The sequence below is a fragment of the Lycium barbarum genome, chromosome 5, assembly GCF_019175385.1.
Source record: "Lycium barbarum isolate Lr01 chromosome 5, ASM1917538v2, whole genome shotgun sequence".
In the NCBI taxonomy this organism is placed as follows: Eukaryota; Viridiplantae; Streptophyta; class Magnoliopsida; order Solanales; family Solanaceae; genus Lycium; species Lycium barbarum.
The window spans coordinates 74,044,217-74,067,301 of NC_083341.1; the positions used below are offsets into that span (position 1 = coordinate 74,044,217).

At 39.2% G+C, this 23,085-nt stretch overlaps 1 protein-coding gene across 1 annotated transcript; it reads left to right on the top strand.

The window, feature by feature from the left end:
* Positions 1–3,172: 3,172 nt before the first annotated feature.
* LOC132639477 (uncharacterized) lies at positions 3,173–4,507 on the top strand. The gene has a single exon (XM_060355922.1). The coding sequence runs from the start codon at positions 3,173–3,175 to the stop codon at positions 4,505–4,507; it is 1,335 nt and encodes a 444-aa protein (XP_060211905.1).
* Positions 4,508–23,085: the final 18,578 nt, after the last annotated feature.

The window sequence follows — 23,085 nt, forward strand, 5'->3', positions numbered from 1 at the left end:
CAATTAATATAATCAAGTGAGGAGTTGAAGTTACCTGTAGGCGTAGAGAACAAGTGGGGATACTTGTCTTTCATCTCCTCCTCGGCTTTCCAAGTCATCTCTTCCCTATTGTTGTTTCGCCATAATACTTTGACGGAAGCCACGTCCTTGGTCCGTAACCTCCTAACCTGCCGATCAAGTATGGCTATAGGCTGCTCCTCGTAGGACAATTCCTCTGTCACTTGGACATCATCTATGGGAAATACCCTGGAAGGATCGCCTATACATTTGCGAAACATTGACACGTGAAAGACTGGATGCACTGCTTCCAAATCAGCCGGTAGGTCTAACTCGTAGGCAACCTGGCCCACTCTGCGGACAATCTGATAAGGTCCAATATATCACGGACTTAGCTTCCCTTTCTTGCCAAATCTCATAACACCTTTCATGGGCGACACCTTCAGAAACACCCAGTCGCCAACCTGAAATTCTAAGTGTCGACGTCGATTATCCGCATATGATTTCTGCCGACTCTGGGCTGCCAGTAATCTTTCCTGGATAAGCTTCACTTTATCAATAGCCTGCTAAATCATATCTGGGCCTATCAACTTGGTCTTGCCAACATCAAACCAGCCAATAGGTGATCTGCACTTCCTCCCATACAAGGCCTCATACGGTGCCATCTGGATACTCGAATGGTAGCTGTTATTATAGGCGAACTCAATAAGTGGCAAATGATCATCCCAGCTACCTCGGAAATCCATAACACAGGCCCGTAACATATCTTGTAGTGTCTAAATGGTACGTTCGGCCTGTCCGTCAGTCTGAGGGTGAAACGCTGTACTGAGACTCACTTGTGTCCCCAATCCCTCCTGGAAGGATCTCCAGAAGTTAGTTGTGAACTGGGCTCCTCTATCAGAAATAATAGTTGTGGGAACCCCGTGAAGTCTCACTACCTCCTTAAGGTACAACCTGGCATAATCCTCAGCTGAATATGTAGTCCTGACTGGAAGGAAATGGGCTAACTTTGTCAACCTATCAACGATGACCCAAACAGAGTCATATTTTCGCAGAGTGCGAGGTAAACCTATGACGAAGTCCATATTGATCACCTCCCACTTCCAGGTCGGAATCTCCATCTCTTGTAATAGTCCTCCAGGCTTCTGGTGCTCGACCTTAACCTGCTGACAATTCGGACACTGGGCAACAAATTCTGCTATATCCTTCTTCATGACATCCCACCAATACAAGCATCTGAGGTCATAATACATCTTCGTTGACCCTGGATGAATAGAATAACGGGCACAGTGTGCCTCTCCCATCACCTGTTGTCGTAACCCTGCAACCTCAGGTACACATAATCTATCTTTGTATCGCAGTACCCTGTCAGGTGCCACCTTAAATGGGGTCTCTTCCTTTTGAAGAGTTGTATCCCTATGATGTACAAGGATAGGGTCCTTGTACTGGTGTTTCTTTATCTCTTCTATGATAGAGGACTCAACAACTCCCCGAACAGAAACCCTGTTATTATCAGAGTCGGCCAAACGGACTCCCAAATTAGCTAGTTGGCGAATCTCACGGACTATCTCCTTATGCTCTGGTTGTACGTCTGCCAAACTACCCATAGATCTTCGACTGACTGCATCTGCTACAACATTTGCTTTCCCTTGGTTGTATAGAATGTCAACATCATAGTCCTTCTGATAGCATCCATGGTGGCTAGAATTATTGAAGGACGTGGATGAAGATTTGGAAGTTCCAAGAAGACCCATGACAAGATCTCAAACGAGGAAATTGCAAGACATGCTTAATGGGCTGCAATCAACAATTCAAAAGTGTCTTATGATGGAAGAAGAGCTCCATCCCAATTCAGATTTTTTCCTCAAGTCTTACAGTTATTTGGAGGCCCAAATTAAAGTCCAAAGTGAGATGGAATGAGGTCCAAATCAGCCCCAAAAGAAGAAGTTTCCAGCAGCCCAAAATTAGCCCAAATATTATTATTTTCTAGAATAAATATTTAATTGTTGTTTTAATCTATGTTGACTTGCATTGGTCCAAGTGTGGGTAGTCTTCTAGGTTGTTTTAATCTATGTTGACTGCCTTGGTCCAAGTGTGGGAAGTCTTCTATGCTTCTAGGGAAGATAATTCCCATTTATTTCTATTTTGACTAGCTCCTTCTTTACAACTATATAAAGGGGTGATTGTCATTCATTGTAAGGCAGATTTTGAAGAATATATTATATTGAGAGTTCTTTTGAACCTTTGTGGCATTACTTTTGGATTTATCTTTCAACCTAACTAGTTCCTAGTTCAAGGTAGTAAGATAATTTCTTCCTTGATATCTTTGATTTCTTTTTGGTATTCTTTCGAAGGCGGTTAGTTCTAAATACTAATTGTTGTCTTAAGTTACTCACAAAGCGGTCAGGATCCTAATCTACTGTTTTTGATTTGTTATCTCAAGTAAAGGCGTTAGATTTCTTCCTATAAATCTATATGTTGTTACTTGGATCTTGTCAAGACTTTAGAACTAACGTTCTTGGAAATTCGTGGATTGTTCCTTCGAATTTCCCATATCTTTTATTTTCTAGTTTTTAGATTCTTTTCTATATTTGCTTCCGCACTTCTTATATTTTAATTATAAATTTGGGATCTCCCTAACCTCGTTGTTATCAAGTGGTATCAGAGCGGTTCTATCAAGATTCCGTTCTTGATAATCTTGGGGAATTCTTGAAAAAAAAAAAAAAAAAGAGCAAAAAAAAAAAAAAAAATACTGTAGCAGTGAACAGTGACGAAAAAATTTAGTGTTTGCTTTCAAGAAATTTCTTCCATCTTATTTGTTTTCTAAAGATTAAGATAGAAAACAAGAAGAGGGGATCCTAGATCTTTAAAGATAAGAAGCAATCAATTTTTTTTTCTTACTCCTTTTATCTTGTTTAAAAAAAAAAAAAAAATCCTTTTGTTCGAGTCTTGTTTCAACTAAATTCTAATTCTTTCTAGGATTGGTTCTTCACTTTCTTTAGTGCCCCAAAATTCTTTATTTTACTACCAAGGGTTTGAATCTAGTGGGGTTTAATTATAAATCCATAAAGTGTTTTTCCAAAGGTTATTTGAGTGGAAAAAGGCAAGAGTGAGTGAGAACAATTGAAAAAAAAAAAAAAAGCCAAACTTTGAGTGATAAACTATTGTTTTTGAGATGACTAATACAGGTAGTAGTGATGATGAAAGGAGGGCTCGCCAAGAAGCCGAGATCCGAGGAAGAAATGACTTCACTCTACAAGCTATGCACCAACAATTCGAAAGATGGACCTTGCAATTTCAAGAGATCAAGGATGCCATTGCTGAACAAAATGAGACAATAGCTGAACTTAGGAGGGGAGGTCAACATGTTGTACAACCACAAAATAATCCTAGGCCTCAAAATAGAAGAAATATGCCCCATGGCCCCATTGTAAATCAAGAAAACCCTATAGATGATTTTGTTGATGATCTTGATGTAAATCTAGATAGGGTAGGGAGAGATAGGAGGGGACAACGAGGAAGAGTGGAAGATGATAACATCAATAGCATAAAGATGAAGATGCCAACTTTCAAGGGCACAAGAGATCCAGACTTGTACCTTGATTGGGAGCGGAAAGTTGAAGCCATTTTTGATTGTCACAACTATTCTGAAGCTAAGAAGGTAAAACTTGCCGTTGTTGAATTTTCTGACTATGCTTCTATTTGGTGGAAAAGGCTTACAAGGGATAGACAACAAGATGGAGAACCACCCATTGCTACTTGGGCTGAGATGAAGAGAGTCATGAAGAAGAGGTTCGTGCCTTCCCACTTTCAAAGAGACCTACAAATGCGTCTTCGAAGATTGGAGCAGGGAACCATGACTGTTGATGAATACTTCAAAGCTATGGATATGGCTATGATCCAAGCTAATTGTGTAGAAGATGAAGAGGCCACTATGGCTAGATTTCTTAATGGTTTAAATAAAGAAATAGCTGATGTAGTAGAGATACAACAATATGTAACTTTAGATGAGTTAGTGGACATGGCTGTAAAATTAGAAAAGCAAATTAAAAGAAAGCAGCAAGCTAGCTCATGGAGGAGTCAGCCAAACACCAATTCAAAGAAGCCATGGCCGAAACAAGATGTGACTTCTAGGCCTCAAGAAGGCAAGGGGAAGGCCAAAGTAGATGAAAAGGAGGGAGGTAAAACTTTTAATCCTAAATCACCAAAACCTTCTAGTTCTATTCAATGTTACAAATGTCATGGAAGAGGGCATATGATGCATGAATGTCCAAATAGAAGAAATATTCTCATGAAAGAAGATGGAGAGTATGAGAGTGAAAAAAGTGAGGTAGAGGAAGAAGAGGGAGGTGTGAGTGAAGATGATGTAGAGTTGCCTAATAGTGGTTTTGTTGGGGTAGCTAGGAAGATTCTTGATGGAGAAAATGAGAGTAAAAAAAGTGAGAAAGACGAAGAAGAGGGAGGTGTGAGTGAAGATGATGTAGAACTTCCTTTTAATGAGTTGCAGTAGTTAGGAGGATTATGGCTATCAATTTGGGAGTCAATAGTGAAGAACAAAGGGAAAATATATTCCATACTAGGTGTGGGATAAGGGGGAGAACTTGTTCTATGATTATTGACAGTGGTAGTTGTGCTAATGTAGTGAGTTCACACTTGGTAGATACGTTAGGGCTTGCATGCATGAAACACCCTAAGCCCTATAGACTCCAATGGTTGAATGATAGTGGTGAACTGAAAGTCAACAAACAATGCATGATTTCATTCAATGTTAGCAGGTATGAGGATGATACTCTTTGTGATGTCATTCCTATGCAAGCTTGTCATATCTTGCTTGGTCGTCCATGGCAGTTCGATAGGAATACTTTTCATGATGGAAGGAAGAACAGATATTCACTTGAGCTTAATGGCAAGAAGTATACTCTTGCACCTTTAACACCTTCTCAGGTGTTTGAAGATCAAAAGAGATTGAGGGAATCAATGGGAAAACAAAGGGGACAGAAAAAAGGTGAGCTTGAGGGAAAAGAAATGAAAGATGGCCAAGAGAGAGAGAAAGAGGGCAGCAACTTAAGCAAAGAGGTAAAAGAGGGTTTGAGTGGAAAAAAAGAAAGTTTTGGTGAGAGGAAAGAGGCTAAGGGAAAGAAAAAAGAGAGTCTCTATATAAAAGCCAAAGAGTGTTTGAATGCAAGAAAAGAGGGACAGCCCATAATACTACTTACTTACAAAGAAGTCTTGATTAATTCTGAGCTACTTACTTCTTCTTTGCCAAGTAGTGTTTTTTCTCTTTTGCAGGACTTTGACGATATCTTTCCTGAAGATATTCCTAAAGGTCTTCCACCTTTGCGTGGAATTGAACACCAAATTGACTTTGTGCCTGGTGTACAGATTCCAAATAGGCCTGCTTATAGGAGTAATCCTGAAGAGACAAAGGAGTTGCAAAGGCAGGTTGAAGAGTTGCTTAAAAAAGGGTTTGTGCGAGAGATCTTGAGTCCTTGCTCAGTTCCTGTTCTATTGGTGCCCAAAAAAGATGGATCTTGGAGGATGTGCGTGGATTGTCGAGCTATCAACAAGATTACGGTAAAGTATCGTCATCCTATTCCTCGTCTTGATGACATGTTGGATCAATTGCATGGGTCCAAAATCTTTTCTAAAATTGATCTAAAAAGTGGTTACCATCAGATTCGAATGAATCCTGGAGATGAATGGAAAACTGCTTTTAAGACCAAATATGGGCTTTATGAGTGGTTAGTTATGCCTTGTGGCTTGACTAATGCACCCAGCACGTTCATGAGATTGATGAATCAAAATAGAAATAAATGGGAATTATCTTCCCTAGAAGCATAGAAGACTTCCCACACTTGGACCAAGGCAGTCAACATAGATTAAAACAACCTAGAAGACTACCCACACTTGGACCAATGCAAGTCAACATAGATTAAAACAACAATTAAATATTTATTCTAGAAAATAATAATATTTGGGCTAATTTTGGGCTGCTGGAAACTTCTTCTTTTGGGGCTGATTTGGACCTCATTCCATCTCACTTTGGACTTTAATTTGGGCCTCCAAATAACTGTAAGACTTGAGGAAAAAATCTGAATTGGGATGGAGCTCTTCTTCCATCATAAGACACTTTTGAATTGTTGATTGCAGCCCATTAAGCATGTCTTGCAATTTCCTCGTTTGAGATCTTGTCATGGGTCTTCTTGGAACTTCCAAATCTTCATCCACGTCCTTCAATAATTCTGAGCTACCATGGATGCTATCATTCCCCTCTTCTTGAGATGAATTCGTCCTCGAATTTAAACCTGCATCAAATAAGGAAAGATCAGAAACATTGAAAGTAGCACTAACTTGATACTCACTAGGAAGATCAAGTTTGTAAGCATTGTCTCCAATCCTTTCAAGGACTTCAAATGGACCATCTCCTCTTGGGTCTAGTTTGGATCTTCTTTTGGCAGGAAACCTTTCCTTCCTGAAATGCACCCATATTTGATCCCCGGGCTTAAAAATAACAGATTTTCGCCCCTTATTTCTCCTTAAGGCAGTCTGCTCATTCTTCCGCTCAATTGCAAGCTTTGTTTGTTCATGAATCTTCTTCATCATTTCAGCCTTCTTCCTACCATCAAGATTAACAATATTATCAGTAGGCAAAGGCAGCAAATCAAGGGGGGTGAGGGGATTAAAGCCATAAACAACTTCAAAAGGAGACTTACCTGTAGAAGAATGGACAGTTCTATTATAGGCAAACTCTACCATGGACAAATGTTCTTCCCAAAATGTTAATTTTCCTTTTAGAACAGCCCTCAACATATTCCCTAAAGTCCTATTAACTACTTCTGTTTGCCCGTCAGTTTGTGGGTGACAAGACGTAGAAAATAGTAGTTTAGTTCCCAACTTTTCTTGCATTCAAACACTCTTTGGATTTTATATAGAGACTCTCTTTTTTCTTTCCCTTAGCCTCTTTCCTCTCACCAAAACTTTCTTTTTTTCCACTCAAACCCTCTTTTACCTCTTTGCTTAAGTTGCTGCCCTCTTTCTCTCTCTCTTGGCCATCTTTCATTTCTTTTCCCTCAAGCTCACCTTTTTTCTGTCCCCTTTGTTTTCCCATTGATTCCCTCAATCTCTTTTGATCTTCAAACACCTGAGAAGGTGTTAAAGGTGCAAGAGTATACTTCTTGCCATTAATCTCAAGTGAATATCTGTTCTTCCTTCCATCATGAAAAGTATTCCTATCGAACTGCCATGGACGACCAAGCAAGATATGACAAGCTTGCATAGGAATGACATCACAAAGAGTATCATCCTCATACCTGCTAACATTGAATGAAATCATGCATTATTTGTTGACTTTCAGTTCACCACTATCATTCAACCATTGGAGTCTATAGGGCTTAGGGTGTTTCATGCATGCAAGCCCTAACGTATCTACCAAGTGTGAACTCACTACATTAGCACAACTACCACTGTCAATAATCATAGAACAAGTTCTCCCCCTTATCCCACACCTAGTATGGAATATATTTTCCCTTTGTTCTTCACTATTGACTCCCAAATTGATAGCCATAATCCTCCTAACTACTGCAACCAAACTATCATTAAAAGGAAGTTCTACATCATCTTCACTCACACCTCCCTCTTCTTCGTCTTTCTCACTTTTTTTACTCTCATTTTCTCCATCAAGAATCTTCCTAGCTACCCCAACAAAACCACTATTAGGCAACTCTACATCATCTTCACTCACACCTCCCTCTTCTTCCTCTACCTCACTTTTTTTCACTCTCATACTCTCCATCTTCTTTCATGAGAATATTTCTTCTATTTGGACATCCATGCATCATATGCCCTCTTCCATGACATTTGTAACATTGAATAGAACTAGAAGGTTTTGGTGATTTAGGATTAAAAGTTTTACCTCCCTCCTTTTCATCTACTTTGGCCTTCCCCTTGCCTTCTTGAGGCCTAGAAGTCACATCTTGTTTCGGCCATGGCTTCTTTGAATTGGTGTTTGGCTGACTCCTCCATGAGCTAGCTTGCTGCTTTCTTTTAATTTGCTTTTCTAATTTTACAGCCATGTCCACTAACTCATCTAAAGTTACATATTGTTGTATCTCTACTACATCAGCTATTTCTTTATTTAAACCATTAAGAAATCTAGCCATAGTGGCCTCTTCATCTTCTACACAATTAGCTTGGATCATAGCCATATCCATAGCTTTGAAGTATTCATCAACAGTCATGGTTCCCTGCTCCAATCTTCGAAGACGCATTTGTAGGTCTCTTTGAAAGTGGGAAGGCACGAACCTCTTCTTCATGACTCTCTTCATCTCAGCCCAAGTAGCAATGGGTGGTTCTCCATCTTGTTGTCTATCCCTTGTAAGCTTTTTCCACCAAATAGAAGCATAGTCAGAAAATTCAACAACGGCAAGTTTTACCTTCTTAGCTTCAGAATAGTTGTGACAATAAAAAATGGCTTCAACTTTCCGCTCCCAATCAAGGTACAAGTCTGGATCTCTTGTGCCCTTGAAAGTTGGCATCTTCATCTTTATGCTATTGATGTTATCATCTTCCACTTTTCCTCGTTGTCCCCTCCTATCTCTCCCTACCCTATCTAGATTTACATCAAGATCATCAACAAAATCATCTATAGGGTTTTCTTGATTTACAATGGGGCCATGGGGCATATTTCTTCTATTTTGAGGCCTAGGATTATTTTGTGGTTGTACAACATGTTGACCTCCCCTCCTAAGTTCAGCTATTGTCTCATTTTGTTCAGCAATGGCATCCTTGATCTCTTGAAATTGCAAGGTCCATCTTTCGAATTGTTGGTGCATAGCTTGTAGAGTGAAGTCATTTCTTCCTCGGATCTCGGCTTCTTGGCGAGCCCTCCTTTCGTCATCACTACTACCTGTATTAGTCATCTCAAAAACAATAGTTTATCACTCAAAGTTTGGCTTTTTTTTTTTTTTTCAATTGTTCTCACTCACTCTTGCCTTTTTCCACTCAAATAACCTTTGGAAAAACACTTTATGGATTTATAATTAAACCCCACTAGATTCAAACCCTTGGTAGTAAAATAAAGAATTTTGGGGCACTAAAGAAAGTGAAGAACCAATCCTAGAAAGAATTAGAATTTAGTTGAAACAAGACTCGAACAAAAGGATTTTTTTTTTTTTTTAAACAAGATAAAAGGAGTAAGAAAAAAAAATTGATTGCTTCTTATCTTTAAAGATCTAGGATCCCCTCTTCTTGTTTTCTATCTTAATCTTTAGAAAACAAATAAGATGGAAGAAATTTCTTGAAAGCAAACACTAAATTTTTTTCGTCACTGTTCACTGCTACAGTACCTTTTTTTTTTTTTTTTTTTTTTTTTTTTTTTTTTTCAAGAATTCCCCAAGATTATCAAGAACGGAATCTTGATAGAACCGCTCTGATACCACTTGATAACAACGAGGTTAGGGAGATCCCAAATTTATAATTAAAATATAAGAAGTGCGGAAGCAAATATAGAAAAGAATCTAAAAACTAGAAAATAAAAGATATGGGAAATTCGAAGGAACAATCCACGAATTTTCAAGAACGTTAGTTCTAATGTCTTGACAAGATCCAAGTAACAACGTATAGATTTATAGGAAGAAATCTAACGCCTTTACTTGAGACAACAAATCAAAAACAGTAGATTAGGATCCTGACCGCTTTGTGAGTAACTTAGGACAACAATTAGTATTTAGAACTAACCGCCTTCGAAAGAATACCAAAAAGAAATCAAAGATATCAAGGAAGAAATTATCTTACTACCTTGAACTAGGAACTAGTTAGGTTGAAAGATAAATCCTAAAGTAATGCCACAAAGGTTCAAAAGAACTCTCAATATAATATATTCTTCAAAATCTGTCTTACAATGAATGACAATCACCCCTTTATATAGTTGTAAAGAAGGAGCTAGTCAAAATAGAAATAAATGGGAATTATCTTCCCTAGAAGCATAGAAGACTTCCCACACTTGGACCAAGGCAGTCAACATAGATTAAAACAACCTAGAAGACTACCCACACTTGGACCAATGCAAGTCAACATAGATTAAAACAACAATTAAATATTTATTCTAGAAAATAATAATATTTGGGCTAATTTTGGGCTGCTGGAAACTTCTTCTTTTGGGGCTGATTTGGACCTCATTCCATCTCACTTTGGACTTTAATTTGGGCCTCCAAATAACTGTAAGACTTGAGGAAAAAATCTGAATTGGGATGGAGCTCTTCTTCCATCATAAGACACTTTTGAATTGTTGATTGCAGCCCATTAAGCATGTCTTGCAATTTCCTCGTTTGAGATCTTGTCATGGGTCTTCTTGGAACTTCCAAATCTTCATCCACGTCCTTCAATAATTCTAGCCACCGCGTCTGCCGCAAATTCAGCTTCTTCTGCTTAAAGATGTACTGGAGACTCTTATGATCTATATAAATTTCCACATGCACACCATATAAATAATGTCTCTATATTTTTAGAGCATGAATCACCGCTGCTAATTTTAGGTCATGGGTGGGATAATTTCTTTCGTGCTTTCTGAGCTGTCGGGAGGCATAGGCTATAACTTTGCCATACTGCATCAGCACACAACCTATTCCAACACCGGAAGCATCACAATAAATGACATAGCCATCTGGTCCCTCAGGAAGAGTTAGAATTGGGACCGTAGTCAACTTATCTTTCAGCAACTGGAAACTCCGCTCACAAGCGTCGGTCCACTGGAACTTAGCTGCCTTCTGGGTTAGCCTCATTAAAGGCGTTGAAATTGAGGCAAACTTCTCTACGAACCTTCTGTAATACCCTGCTAGTCCCAGAAAGCTGCGTACTTCAGTAGGTGTCGCAGGTCTAGGCCAAGTCTTCACCGCCTCAATCTTCTGCGTATCTACCCGAACGCCGTCAGCTCCAATAATATGCCCCAAGAATGCTACTGAGGTCAACCTGAATTCACATTTAGAGAACTTAGCATACAATTTCTGGTGCTGGAGCACCCTAAGTACCGTTCTCAAATGATCTGCATGCTCCTCTTCTGATCGTGAATAGACCAGAATATCATCAATGAATACAATCACGAACAGGTCATGAAATGGCTTGAACACTCTGTTCATCAGATCCATAAATACTGCCGGAGCATTGGTCAACCCAAAGGACATCACTCTAAACTCGTAATGTCCGTATCGGGTCCCGAATGCAGTCTTTGGAATGTCTGCCTCCTTTACCCTCACCTGGTGATAACCTAACCGCAAGTCTATCTTCGAGAAACACTTAGCACCTTGCAACTGGTCAAATAAATGATTGATCCTGGGGAGGGGATACATGTTCTTAATTGTTACATTATTCAGCTGCCTATAATCAATACACATTCGTAGCGACCCATCCTTCTTCTTTACAAATAATACCGGTGCTCCCCAAGGTGATATACTAGGCCTTACGAAACCCTTTTCTAATAAATCTTTCAGTTGGTCCTTCAGTTCCGCAGGTGCCATTCTATAAGGAGGAATAGATATGGGCTGAGTGTCTGGTAATACGTCTATAGCGAATTCCATCTCACGCTCAGGAGGAAGGCCCGGGAGTTCATCTGGGAATACATCGGAAAACTCACTAACTACCGGCACTGACTGAAAAGGGGAAGCTTAGTCCCCGATATATTGGGCCTTATGAGATTGTACGCAAGGTAGGCCAAGTGGCTTACGAATTAGATCTACCTCCTGATTTGGAGTTAGTTCACTCAGTTTTCCATGTATCGATGCTTCATAAGTGCATCGGAGATCCTTCCAGGATTGTACCAATAGATGATGTCCAAGTCACCAAACAATTGTCTTATGAAGAAGTTCCCATTGCCATCCTAAATAGGCAAGTACAGAGACTCAAAACCAAAGATGTAGTTTCAATTAAAGTTTTATGGAGAAATGATAATAGAGAGGAAATGACATGGGAAGCGGAAGAAGACATGAAGTTCAGGTACCCGCATTTATTTCCACCTCTAGAAGCGACTCAGGCAGAGACGCCAATGTCCTCAGGTATATAATGCTTTATTTGATGCTTTCTTGGTCGTGTGTGGCCATGGTTATTAATGTTGTTATTGTGGCCCTGTGAGGCGATATATTTTGGGTTGCTGTGATACGTTGGGAGTGCCATATTACAGGGAAAACTCTGGCAAATTTTTATAGAATCCCCAAGAACCTAACATTCGAGGACGAATGTTCTTGGCGGGGGGGGGGGGGGGGGGGGGGGGGGGGGAGAATGTTACATCACAGAAAATTCCAGATTTGTTGCCTTGTGAGTAGTCTAATGTGAGATTAAGATGAACATGAAGTCCTTATGAGATTGATGAGAATATTAGATAGCTTAAAGTGCGTACCATAATATTTCGAAGTCATATGAATATGTGAGACTAAGTTTGTCGAAGGAAGTGAAATGTAAGTCATGTTTAGAAGGGTTTTTGTGATAGTTGATTTGATACATATTTAGTAATCTCTTGAGGGGCTTCTATAGGGCCTATTGTATGGTTAATATAGTGTTATATAAGTGCCAAGAAGGTTCTACAAAGATTGGAAGTCAAACGAATCAACGAGAGAATATTTCAAAAAACAGTAGGTTATACGACCACTTATACGGTCTGTATAACTTTATATGGTCCGTATAAACCCTTCCAGAGAAGGATATTTTCAGGGTGGGATTATACGGTCCACTTATACGGACCGTATAAGTTTATATAGACAGTATAAGTGGTCCGTATAAGTCTATCAGGCAACTTTTTTATTTTTGTATAAATAGATGACCCTTATTCTTTTATTTCATTTCCCCCATTTCCACAATTCCTGAGAGCTCCAAAAACCTTCTCCAAATATCTTCCACTCCAACCCAAGAGAAAACAAAGATCAAATAGCAAGAATTGAAGTGCTCATGTCTTTGAAGGCTCACTAGGGTTAGTAGGCTTCAAGATTTACTTGGGTACTGTTGCTAAGGTTTTGCACAAGTTGATATCTTGCTCCAAAGCTCGTTCCTAGGAAATAAAAGGTTAGTTGTCATGTTCATTACATGTTGTTAAGCATGTTAAGTTGTTGAATAACCTGGATGAGGAAAGGAAGTAGAAAGTGATGCTTAAATATAGATTTCATAATGTTTTTGAGTAGTAAGCTAACTTGAGCTGTGATTCTTAGTATAATATGTATATGATACAAGGTAATAATGATGATGAGGAATCGTTGTATGAAAATGTGACAAGGGTTGGTGTGAAATTGTTAGTATAAGTTGAATATGAGGATGAACATTGAAGACTTAATGGAATGTGATTACTTGATTATGATATTGTGGATGTTGTTATGATTGTTGGGAGTTGTCTAGTAATATAGTGGAAGTCGATGAAATAGGGGAAATGCTGCCCAACTTTCGTTAACTCATGAATTACTCTAGTTTGACTTTAAGAATATCATTAAGGCTTAGCCATGGTATGAATCCTTCTAAATGTAGATTCTCCAAGCTTCGACGGGGAACGTTATGTAGTTAAGAAGACGACGAGGTATGTAAGGCTAACCCTTTTTTCATTAAAGCATGATTCCATTGCTATATACCTTCTCATGAGTTCCATAATGTCTCCCAAATGAACCTATCCCTTGAATTACTAAAGCTCATGATTCTCGATATTTTCACGATGCTATTACCTCCTTTATATGATAGTTGATCCTCTAAGGGAAGATGTAATGAAAACGATGACGATGATGATTTTGATGATACTTATAGACTCTTATGTATACATGTATATCTATGTATGGCCATTATGTAAGACCGAGCTTATATGGCCGGGTATGATATCTATCACGCGCACACCACTATAGTTGGGTACGAATGGCACTGAGCCTTGGTAGGGCCAGGTATGTATAACACCGAGCCTTGTCATGGCTGGGATGTGAGACACCGAACCTTTATGGTCGGGTATGGTACTATATAAGTAAGCATTAGAAATGGAAGGTTCTTATTAGGAAAAGGGTAAGAAAACATGATGATTGCCACTAGAGGTACAAATGACTATTATCTCATGACTCTCCTATCTTATGTTATTTCTTATGCTTCTATTATGATGTTGATTATGATTTACATACTCAGTACATTATTCGTACTGACGTCCTTTTGTTTGTGGACGCTGCGTCATGCCCGCAGGTGGACAGGGAGACAGACTTGATCCATAGATTACTTGTTTAGGGACTGCATAGAGGAGCTCCATTTGATCCGGATCTGCAGCTGTTGGTATTATTCTTTTGTGTACATACATATGGGCATGGCGGGGTCCTGTCCCGTCTATATGATGTTACATACTCTTTTTAGAGGCTCATAGACAGGGGTGTAAAGTTAGATGTCTTTTAGCCTTGTCGGCTCCTATTTTATATATTATTTTGTTAGCCTCGTCGGCTTGTGTATATGGATATGGGCATAGTTGTTGATGATGATATAAATGTGTCGTTGCCCAATGAGATCAGTATTATTGATGTATAGAAATCATGAGTAGGCCATGTGGCTCACCTAGATGTGAATATGAATGTACGATGAGAGGTGCCGGAGGGTTAGCATCGGGTGCCCGTCATGGCCCTCCGGTTGGGTCGTGACAATACTTATCAGCTGAGATCAAGTTTGATAGCCTGTTTATGTATTATACCTCATATATCACATTTTCTATTTTGGTCAATCTTGCGTTATTGCGGTTGTAGTACCAACAAAAACCATTAAGGCGATGGGTAGGAGTTTCAACTTTAATTATTTGTCGGGCCAACCTGAATAAAAGAAACTAGAAAAGAAAAGAAATGATACAACTGGAGGAAATGAGAGGAAAGTTATGAGCACTAACCAAAGTACCAAACCATAAAAATCTTTTATTTTTTATTTTTTATTTTTTATTGAAGGACGTATATTATATACATAGCAAAGTATTTACAAAACGTGACACGTGTTTTCAATTTACAAAACATATCAGGAGTTAAATTTTGGCTAAAGGCTTGAAAAATTCCCTCAATTTTCTGTGTATAAAAATAATATGAAAACGGTATGAATTGTGTATATCTCACTAAAGGCTTAGAATTAACCTCTATATTAACAAAGTGGTAGAAAGAGTACCATGCTGCGTCTAGACTTCAAACAATTTGTTTTAACCATGTTAATAGTTCCACATTATTGGTTAATAGAGAATCAAAATCGATTTACCAATAAATCGCGAAATGCTATGGTTCTTACATATACAGGATTATACACAAAAGATCCTTTTTTGGCTCTCTCTTTAGCCCTATGTCTCTTATCCCTAGGAGGTCTTCCTCCACTAGCAGGTTTTTTCGAAAAACTCTATTTATTCTGGTGTGGATGGCAGGCAGGCCTATATTTCTTGGTTTTAATAGGACTCCTCACAAGCGTTGTTTCTATCTACTATTATCTAAAAATAATCAAGTTTAGCTCACATTTTTCATGTATGAAAACCAAATAAACTCGGTATGAAATGTGTAGATCTCGCTCAAGGCTTAGAATTTCGGTCACCATTTCGTGTATAAAACTGTTTAAAATCAGTGTGAAATATGTTTGTAACTATATAAATCTATAAATATAGTAAAGCTAGGAATGGGAAAGGTGACGTAGCACCTCTCTTAGGCCAGAATTATTATTTATCTTTTTTTTTCTCAATTTTTTGATACTTTCCTTTTTTGATAACCATATGAAAATATCAACAAGAATCATCCAACACCGAAATAAGATAATCCCACACAACAACAATCAACAAAAGTAACTCAACCCATGTCATCACCAACACAACCATAACTCACGAATTATCTCAACTCTGTCACATATCCGTACACACATGCTAAATGGTATTGTTTGCTCAAATAGCCATGACCTGCAGGGGACCCTTGGTGTCCATGTACCACTCACTCCGGAACTGACCTTGGATCATGAGCCCATAACTAGGCCATATTCTCACCCCTGTCAAATGTGACTTTTCGTATTTATATGTTCTTTCTCATCTCAATGTATTTCCGTTCTAACAATCAATAAGGAATGTGAACAATCAATAAATATATCAAAGAACATAAGTCACCATGCCACAAGTCATATCAGGAATTTTCGCGTCGTTTGCGTCGTGAGTAAACTAACGTAAGCTCGGAGAGGTTATGGAACCATTATAAGGTTAAGGAATACTCTTAAAATTTTTTAAGCAAGTGTCTAACGGTTCCGGGATCAAGTAAATCGAACAAAATAAGCTTGTCGAAAATTTGGCAGAATTTTGGACCGAAATTTTGGGTCAAGTTTAGAGGAGCATATCTTTTAGTATATGAAGAGTTTGGATGTACAGTAAAAGCTTAAAATGAAGTTCATTGAGTCTAGTTTCCAACGCAACAAACCACTCATCGATATGACATCGGAGTAGAGAGTTATGGATGTTACAAGTTGGGCCGGCGGAGCAGAGGCGCGCAACTACAGTGTGCGAAACTTTGAAGTCGGTTGAACCGACTTTGGCAAGTATAAAATGGCCCTCTTGGTTATTTTTTTGATCATTTTCCACCTCTAGAACATTCTACAACATACATGCATGTTCCTACAAGTCCATATGCAAATTTTGGTCATAACGTGTTAAAGTTAGCCATCAACGAAGCTCGAGAAGTGTATAGGATTTTGTAGCTCTTGTTCTAAACATCAAATATTGACGGGACGAAGGAATTTATTGAAGATAAATAATATTTCAAGCTCTTCCAACTTTTATTGAGGTAAGGATACTCTCTATTTTTGATATTATGAATGGTATTATGGAGATTTAGTTGTTAAGGCTTCGTAAAGGCTAGTGATTGGTTGAGACATTAGGAAAACATCGAGTGGGATGTTTTATGGAGTATTTTGGTATTGATGATAATGTTGTTGATGTTAGTGTTGTTGTTATTGTTGTTGGTTGTTGGTATTGTGATTTCAGGCTAGGGATGCTGCCCTAATTTTGGCAGATTCTAAAAGGGTTTAATTTGAAGGCTTAAGACAAGCATGTGACGATAAGCCTAACAATAGTATGAATTCTCTTGAATCTAGATTTACGAGCTTGGGAGGATAAGCGTTAAGTAGATAAGGAGACCAAAAAGGTATGTTAAGGCTAGTCCCTTTCTTTCTAAAGGCTTGATTCTTTTCTTATGAACCCACAAATGCTTCCATAACATCATTATTATCAAAAGCTAGAAGTTCATGATTCTCAAAGTTCTTATGATACTAATGATAGATGTTTTCTACGATGATAATGATGATGATGATGATGACCCAATTTCTAGAAATTCCAAGGCTTATGATTTTGATGCTCTCACGAGATTGTTGAGCTTATTTCATGATTTTCTTGATTTTATTCATTATTGTTGATCTCACCTTATGTTACTTTTTCCTTCAAGGTGAGATATAGCGATAATGATTGTTCCATAATATAAATCGGAGATTACCGACCTTACGTCACTCCGATAAAGTAGTAACTTTTATTTGGGCTCTCATACATGCTACTTATATTATATATGTATATATGGGATATGGGCAAAGGTGAAGCGTTATCTATGCATAACCACCTGATCAGCTAGTATACTATGATATCGTCCCGGACGCGGGATGCCCAAACGCAAGATGCCCGGATGCGGGATATATGGATAAATGGATCAGACAATTCGTTCTGTGGAAACATATGTAATGATGATATGATATAAATAAAGCTAAGCATGCATGATGTTCGCCTCAAGAGGAAATTAGATGTACAAGTTATCCTTATCTGATGTTGTATTACCTATCTCTTGTTATGTTGCTCGTACTGACGTCCTTTCTTGTAGACGCTGCGTTCATACCCGCAGAAATCAGGGAGATGGACCAGACCCTTAGGAGCTTGACCAGTGGAGTCTTAAGAGCGCTCCATTTGCTTCAGAGCTGCAGTCTATTGGTATTACTCAACTGTGTATATACTTGGGCATGGCGGAGTCCTGCCCCATCCCATTCTTATAATTTCCCGTACTCTATATAGAGGCTCGTAGACATGTGTGGATAGTTAGAAGTTTCATAACTTTATCGGTTCATACTATTGTATACTATATTGGCAGCCTTTTCAGCTTGTGATGATAGGCGTAGTTGTTGATGATTATATAGAGATGTGACATTACCTTGTGACATATACCCTTACAGATTGTGAAACCCATGAGCTATCTTTGTGATCCCCCTAGAAATGATTATAAGATGTATGTCTAGAGGTGCTCGGTAGATTAGCTCAGGTACCCTTCATGGCCCTCCGGTTGGGTTGTGAAAAAAGTGATATCAGAGCAGTTCGTCCTAGGGTATGTGTACGAGCCGTGTCTAGTAGAGTCTTGTTTATGGGTGTGAAGCGCGCCACACTTATAAACAGGAGGCTGCAGGGTATTTAAGAATGATTGACATTTCTTTCTCATCTTAGATCGTGTGATAGAGCTATGTTATCAGGATTCCTTTTTTTTTTCCTAATCGTGTGTTATGATTTCAGCGATGCCTATGAAGAGAAAAGCAATAGCAGCCCAAAAGGGCAAGACGGTGGCCAGAAGGAGGACTGAGCGGGAGCCGCCGATAGATATAGAGGAGGGTAAGTCTTAGAATGAGGTTCCATCTTAGACCTCTCATACTCCACCCATCTGTCACGACCCAGCGAGGGGCCACGACGGGTACCCGGAGCTAGTTACCGAGCACCGTTCACTCTACTACTTATCTTGCTCATTTAATACTCTTTTATCAATTTTACATACCAATTGTAGGAAAATCATATTTAATCGAAACATAAATACTTCATATACATTTGCCTCTCGGCCATCAAAATAATATACATACATATAAAAACCACTTGTGAGACCATCTAACCCACACTGCGTATCTGCGAGCCTCTACTAACATAATAAATACATGGACAGAACAAGACTCCGTCATGCCCAAAATATGTATATATGAATGTACATCAAAAGAATAGCCATAAGCACCTCCGAACAATGGAGTGCTATCTAACAGCTGATAGCTACTGAGGACCTGGGCCAAGCTCTCCTCCCTGTATACCTGTGGGCATGAACACAACGTCCGAAGAAAGGACGTCAGTACGAATATTGTACCGAGTATGAGAGGCGTACATAATGAAAGAAAACATCAGTAATATGAGGATAACATCAATATGAATCAACTGAATCTGACTGATATCATACATGAAGTAATGCATGCTGTCTTACTCATCATCATAACATGTATGCATCATATGCAAGCTGCCCGTCCATGTCGGAACGGTGTGATAATCAATAATATTAGCCCACGTCCAGGCCTCCCGCGTCCGAGGTACCATCTCATGCCGCCCACTAGTGGTGTCTGCCCACGCCCGTAGGTCGTGGTGTATCCGTATCGCCGCCCGCCGAAGCGGTGTCTGCCCGGCCAACTAGGCCCGGTGTGAAATGCTCATGACATGCTCAATGTAAATGCTCATAGTAATATGCTTATCATAAAATACTTATCTTATCATAATGCGTATATATGACTCATGATCAACTTTATGCTATCGGGGTGACGTAAGGTCGTGATCCCCCGATTACATTATGGAACCATCATGGACATTCTGCCTCACCTTGAAAGGACTAGTACATAAGGTGAGTGTAGGCAAGGAATAACATCATCATCATTCTAGTGTCATCATATCGTATAACTTATCTCGTATAGACATTCATAAGTATAAGCTTTTAACTTCTTAGCATGTAAGAACTCACGAAAGAAATAGGGATTCAAGTTAAAAGATTCATGCCTTTAGAAAGAAGGACTAGCCTCACATACCTTGGTCGTTTAGCTAAGATATCAATCGCTTGTTCTCCGTCGATATCGCGTCGTTACCTTCATAAGAGAATCCGTATCAACATTAGTAAACTAACTACAAGAACGCATCGCTAATTCTAGGAAAAGTTGGACAACGCTACCTTCGTTTATACTACTTTCCTCATGCTTTATCTCAACTCCCAACATTCATAATCTTACTCGCAATATCATAATCGACAATCATCATTTACGTACATTTGGCAAAATCCACCATTTTCCTCCAATTTTCCCTTATTTCTACTTCTAGCTCGTCCTTGCGTTTTCATGCATTTAAATGCTTGTTTCATGATATAAACATCATTTATAACGTATTAGTACTCACAACACTTCAATATTTATAGTTCAATTCCATTATCATTCACTTATGTCACTATTCACTCAATAATGACCCATTTCTATGTTCTTCTACATTTCAAGTGTCCAAGCTTTCCAATACTTCAAAAAACATGGAATAATCATGAAACTTACCTTGGATGATGGTTGAACAATCCTTAAGATGAAATACTTCAATTAGCCACAACCCTAGTTCCACCTTCTTGGGAATTTCTTGACTTAGAAGATCCTTTGATGTGTTCTTACACTTAATTTCATGAAATTAGTGTTGTTGGTCTTGATATTCTTGAATTCTTGTGGAGGAATTATTTGGAATGTTCTAGAGGTCTCTTGAGTTGTATGGATGAAAAATGAAGTGAAATGAGGCTTAAGTCCCTTTTTAAAATCACAAAATCTGATCTTTAATGAATTCTTGTCGGGGTGAACAGTGGTCGTAAACCACCATATACGGACCGTCTTTTGATTTACGGTTCGTCCACTGTGGTCGTATTTAACCATTTCAAAGACAGAAAGTTTTGGCTGATGGACATGGTAGTTTACGACCTGGTTTACGGTCCGTAAACCAGTTTACGGTCCGTAAACCAGTTTACGGGCCGTAAACTGGGTCGTATTTAACCATATTCAGCATTTACAGAAAGTTGGGATTTTTGACAAGCTGGAGGACGATTGCACTATACGGTCCGTAAATCACTTTACGGGCCGTATAGTGCCATATACGACCACTGGACAGAAAATTTTCCGCGACTTTCTTATTTTCCAAAAATTCTTAATTAGCCATTCCCGACTTAATAAAACATCATTCACTCAATTTTTCATCATTCTACTCATCATACAAGTACAGAGAAATTTCCGAGGTGTAACATTCTTCCCCCCTTTTGGAACATTCGTCCTCGAATGTTTGACACTTGGGAATTCTAGAAAATTTTTGCCAGAGTTTCCTTTGTAATTTGGACACTACCTTTCCATTACCACAACCCACAATATCTTCGCCTCACAGGGCCATATCACAATATCAACACATTTATGGCCACACACGACCAAAAACATAAAATTAAAACATACATACCTTACATCATCGGCGTCTCATCTTGAATCTCTTCTGGGGATTGGAACAAATGGGGGTACATAGATTTCATCTTCTCCTCCGCTTCCCAAGTCATTTCTTCCCGATTATTGTTTCGCCATAGATCTTTGACTGAAGCAACCTCTTTATTCCGAAGCCTTTGTACTTGTCTATCCAAAATGGCAATGGGAATTTCTTCGTATGTTAGCTGCTCTGTTACTTGCACATCATCAACCGGAACTATTCTTGTTGGGTCTCCAATGCACTTGCGGAGCATCGAAACATGGAATACTGGATGCACGGATTCGAGCTCTGAAGGCAAGTCCAATTTATAGGCTACTCGACTCACCTTGTGAATGATTTGGTAGGGTCCGATATATCTGGGACTTAGCTTTCCCTGGATGATATAGAATGTTCACATCATAATCCTTCAGTAATTCTAACCATCTCCTTTGCCGCAGGTTCAACTCCTTCTGTTTGAAAATATATTGAAGGCTTTTGTGATCCCTATAGATGTCCACGTGCACACCATATAAGTAGTGTCTCCATATTTTCAATGCGTGAATGACCGCAGCTAGCTCAAGATCATGAGTGGGGTAATTCTGTTCATGTTTTCGCAACTGTCTCAAAGCATATGCAATAACTTTTCCATTCTGCATCAATACACATCCTAATCCCACACCGGAGGCGTCACAATACACTACATAGCCATCTGATCCTTCTAGAAGTGTTAGCACTGGCGCTGAGGTCAACCTGTTTTTCAGCTCTTGGAAGCTACGCTCACAGGCATCACTCCACTGGAATTTAGCCGACTTCTGGGTTAACTTTGTCAATGGGGCTGAAATAGATGAGAAACCCTCTACAAATCTTCTATAGTATCCTGCTAACCCAAGGAAACTACGAACTTTTGTAGGCGTCGTAGGTCTTGGCCAAGTCTTCACAGCTTCTATTTTCGGAGTGTCAACACGGATACCATTATCTGAAATAACATGACCTAGAAATGCCACTGAGTTTAGCCAAAACTCGCACTTCGAAAACTTTGCATACAATTCCCGATCTCGAAGAACGCCAAGAACAATTCTTAGATGATCTGCATGTTCTGACTCTGTGCGAGAGTACACCAAAATATCGTCGATGAACACTATCACAAAGAGATCCAAAAACGGCCTGAACACATTATTCATTAAATTCATGAACACCGCCGGGGCATTCGTCAACCCGAACGACATTACTCGAAACTCGTAGTGACCATATCTCTTCCTAAAGGCGGTCTTGGGAATATCTGCTTCCCTAATTCTCACCTAATGATAACCCGATCTCAGATCTATCTTGGAGAACCATTTAGCACCTTGCAATTGGTCGAACAAGTCGTCAATTCTAGGAAGAGGGTATTTATTATTTATTGTCACCTTGTTCAACTGCCTGTAATCAATACACATTCGTAGCGAACCGTCTTTCTTCCTTACGAACAGGACTGGTGCTCCCCATGGCGAGGAACTAGGCCTTATAAACCCCTTCTCAAGTAAATCTTTTAGCTGTGCTTTTAGCTCTTTCAGTTCTGCTGGAGCCATTCGATATGGAGGAATAGAAATAGGCTCGGTGTCTGGTAGTACATCAATAGCAAAGTTGATCTCCCTTTCTGGAGGAAGGCCTGGTAACTCGTCGGGAAACACATCTGGGAATTCATTCACTACCGGGACAGACTGGGAAGTTGGCACTTCCGCTTCCGTGTCATGAACCCGAACTAGATGACAAATATAACCATTGGCTATCATCTTTCTCGCTTTACGGTAGGAAATAAACCTACCCTTTGGGAA